The sequence below is a fragment of the Ochotona princeps genome, chromosome 29, assembly GCF_030435755.1.
Source record: "Ochotona princeps isolate mOchPri1 chromosome 29, mOchPri1.hap1, whole genome shotgun sequence".
Lineage (NCBI taxonomy): Eukaryota > Metazoa > Chordata > Mammalia > Lagomorpha > Ochotonidae > Ochotona > Ochotona princeps.
This window is the reverse complement of record NC_080860.1, coordinates 2,559,066-2,562,816: the sequence shown is the minus strand read 5'-3', so window position 1 is coordinate 2,562,816 and position 3,751 is coordinate 2,559,066. Positions and strand designations below refer to the sequence as shown.

Here is a 3,751-nt window from a genome sequence, read left to right as displayed (position 1 = left end):
TATGAGCTGGTGAAGGTTGCAGCCCGGCCCACCCCACACCCTATTCAGGATGCACATTCGGGTGCTGCTGCCTTGACCAGTCCAGACTGTTGCAGGTTCCTTTACCCATGAGTGATGGCAGGCTCCTTGGTCACACCTAGCTTAGTCCATCACCACCCCAACTCTTAAGCTAACCAGTGGGGCTAGATTTTTCACAGGGTTTGGCCCACACATTCCCCACAGTATCTACCCCTGGATATGGCTCTCGGGTGCTAATTAATATCATGGCCCTGCATAATGTGACCCGTCTCCTGATCCATCACCATGTCGGGTGATAGGGTATGATCCTGCTGGACAAACCCCGAGCCTTAGCTTTTGCATGGACTGGTATTATGTGCTCAGCATTGTACAGTGAACACAAGTTCTTCAAAGAGTTACTGTCATTGCTAATCTTTAGGATTGATTCAAATCCCAGCAGCACAGTGGGCTCAACCTGGAGCTACTCAAACAGCAATTCAAAGAACCAAAACCCCAGAGCTTCCAGCCAGGGGCCCAGCAGGCAGAGCCTGGAGCCAAACGGTGCACTGGCCACCCAGGGACAGCTCGCGGCGGCTGGAGTCTGGGAGCAGAGCATAAAGCCACCCTGACCTGAGACCCACCAACAGCTGGCACACTGCAGAAAGTTTAAAGCCTCGGGCCCAGCGGCTAAAGTCCTCACCTTGAAAGCCCCGGGATCCCATGTGGCCGCCGGTTCTAATCCCAGCAGCTCCACTTCCCATCCAGCTCCCTGCTTGTGGCCTGGGAAAGCAGTTGAGGACGGCCCAATGGATTGGGACACTGTACCCGCGTGGGAGACCCAGAAGAGGTTCCTGGTCCCGGCTTCGGATTGGCTCACTTGGGGAGTGAAACATTAGATGGAAGATCTTCCTCTCTGTCTCTCCTCCTCTGTGTATATCTGGCTGTAATAAAATGAATAAATCTTTAAAAAAAAAAAAAAAGTTTAAACCCTCAAGCCCAAGGTAGCAACCCTCCCCTATCCCATCCACGGCTCAATGGGGGGGGGGGGGCAGGTGGGTCCTGGTCCTGCCCAGTCCCAGATACTTCCCCCTCGGTGTACTCACCCCAAGGGAGCAGCCCCCGGAGCCCAGGTAGGCCCTGGTACAGCTCACCACATGCACCCAGTGGCTGGAGTCCGGGATCGTAGCATCAATTGATTTTTCTGTAGGTAAACCCACTTCCACACTACAGACGTTTCTCCCAGTATCTGAAAATATGCTGCCACTGGCAAAAACATACTCTCAAACAACCCATGACTTCTGTGCACACACGTAAAATTCCGATACTATTGTACTACAGAGAAAAGTCGGTGAACAAAGAATTCAGATTTCACACGCTCCATTTACACAAGCAGATGTCTCATCCTATCTACCACATAAGATATTCCAAACATACCACTAAAACCAAAACCGTACAGTAAAATAAACCACACTATTTGGGAATGCAAGAACTTTATTGAAAGAAAAGTGTGCTGAAACGTGCTGAAAGCTTGAGGGGGAGAACTTAGACACCACCCCTCAGGCGCAGGACCAGGTGCAGGGTGGACTCCTTCTGGATGTTGTAGTCAGACAGGGTGCGGCCGTCTTCCAGCTGTTTGCCTGCAAAGATCAGCCTCTGCTGGTCGGGAGGGATGCCTTCCTTATCCTGGATCTTGGCCTTGACATTCTCGATGGTGTCGCTGGGCTCCACCTCCAGGGTGATGGTCTTGCCAGTCAGGGTCTTCACGAAGATCTGCATGCCACCTCGGAGACGCAGGACCAGGTGCAGGGTGGACTCCTTCTGGATGTTGTAGTCAGACAGGGTGCGGCCGTCTTCCAGCTGCTTGCCTGCAAAGATCAGCCTCTGCTGGTCGGGAGGGATGCCTTCCTTATCCTGGATCTTGGCCTTGACATTCTCGATGGTGTCGCTGGGCTCCACCTCCAGGGTGATGGTCTTGCCAGTCAGGGTCTTCACGAAGATCTGCATGCCACCTCGGAGACGCAGGACCAGGTGCAAGGTGGACTCCTTCTGGATGTTGTAGTCAGACAGGGTGCGGCCGTCTTCCAGCTGTTTGCCTGCAAAGATCAGCCTCTGCTGGTCGGGAGGGATGCCTTCCTTATCCTGGATCTTGGCCTTGACATTCTCGATGGTGTCGCTGGGCTCCACCTCCAGGGTGATGGTCTTGCCAGTCAGGGTCTTCACGAAGATCTGCATGCCACCTCGGAGACGCAGGACCAGGTGCAGGGTGGACTCCTTCTGGATGTTGTAGTCAGACAGGGTGCGGCCGTCTTCCAGCTGTTTGCCTGCAAAGATCAGCCTCTGCTGGTCGGGAGGGATGCCTTCCTTATCCTGGATCTTGGCCTTGACATTCTCGATGGTGTCGCTGGGCTCCACCTCCAGGGTGATGGTCTTGCCAGTCAGGGTCTTCACGAAGATCTGCATTGTCTGTTACAACAAAACAAAATTTAAAGTGCTCAAAGTCTTGCCAACAATTTTCTAGCACACTTATTGGTTAAACTGCATGGATTTTAGCCTAAATAAGTAATAAAAAAACTTGCCTTCAAGCTTCCACCCAGAATCAGGAACAGTTCTAGAAAAGATTAATTCACAACCCTAACTTCCAACTTAGGAAGTAAGACCTCAGCAAAATCAACTCCGAGGCTTCGTGCTCCCCCTCCTTTCTGATCGTGGTTCCCGTCAGGCCGGCAGAGGCCCTAACCCTGACGCCTCGCCGCTAAGGAAGCCCAAGTCCACTCCGCCCGGCGGTGGCCACGCCCCGCATTATGAGCCCGCACCCTGTCACGTCATGGCGACGGTACGCTGCCCCCACCCAGACGGGGCAGAACTCAGCACCCCAGGTCACCACCCCGTACCCGACGGAAAAGCGCACTTTTTGGCCGTCCACCCGCCGGAACCCCTTTACCCAAGTTCCAAACGCGACCCAACTATGTCCCTCATAACCGGTCTTCACGTTTCAGTTAAGCCCCGGGCTCTCCCGCAACGTCCCTCGGCCTTCCACACCCTTCGCCCCAACCTCACGGCCTCCTTCCCGTTTCCGCTCCCTCAGGCCGCCATCTTGGGCCGCCCGTCCCGCCGCGGGAGACGACGAGCCCTGGCCCCCCTCCCGCCTGCGCGTTGCCCTCGCCCTGGCAGGCCAAGGCCGCGGTGTCCCCGAGGGGCCCACGGGCACGTCCTCACCAGGCGCTGGTGGCGACGGCGACGACGGCAGAGAGGACGCGGCAGCAATCGCGGCTCCGACGAAACTAGCCGCGCCGCGCCCCGCAGCTCCCTTATATAGTCATCGGCGAGACGTCACCGCCCCGCACAGATCCCTCCGCAGAAACGCCGAGAAGGGGCTACTGGCTTCAGCCTCTTCCGCCATCGAGAAAGAAAACTGGCGCCCGGAATGCCCCGGCTCCCCTCACAAAATCTTCTCCTGTCACGTCGGGGGTTGGGCGCTGAGTCCGGGCGGGGAGTGGGCGGCCTTCGGGGGCGGCCGCGCGGAGGGGTCAGGGCGTTCGGGGCGTGCTGCGGCTCGGGCCGGCGTTCGGCGTGGGGGTGGGGCGCCGGCCCGGTGGGGGTGGGGCGCCGGCCCGGTGGGGGTGGGGCGCCGGCCCGGTGGGGGTGGGGCGACCCCGCGCCGCGAGCCCCCGGACCCCAACGGCCGTGGGGCGGCGGGTCCCCGCGTGGTCGTCGGTCGGGCTCGGGCCGGGGCTCCCTCCGCCGCGCGCGGCCC

The 3,751-nt window shown here is 58.0% G+C and overlaps 1 protein-coding gene across 1 annotated transcript; it reads right to left on the bottom strand.

The window, feature by feature from the left end:
* Positions 1-1,470: 1,470 nt before the first annotated feature.
* On the bottom strand, positions 1,471-2,529 carry UBB (ubiquitin B). Its single transcript, XM_058656512.1, has one exon. The coding sequence runs from the start codon at positions 2,455-2,457 to the stop codon at positions 1,540-1,542; it is 918 nt and encodes a 305-aa protein (XP_058512495.1). The 5' UTR covers positions 2,458-2,529; the 3' UTR covers positions 1,471-1,539.
* Between the last annotated feature and the right edge of the window lie 1,222 nt (positions 2,530-3,751).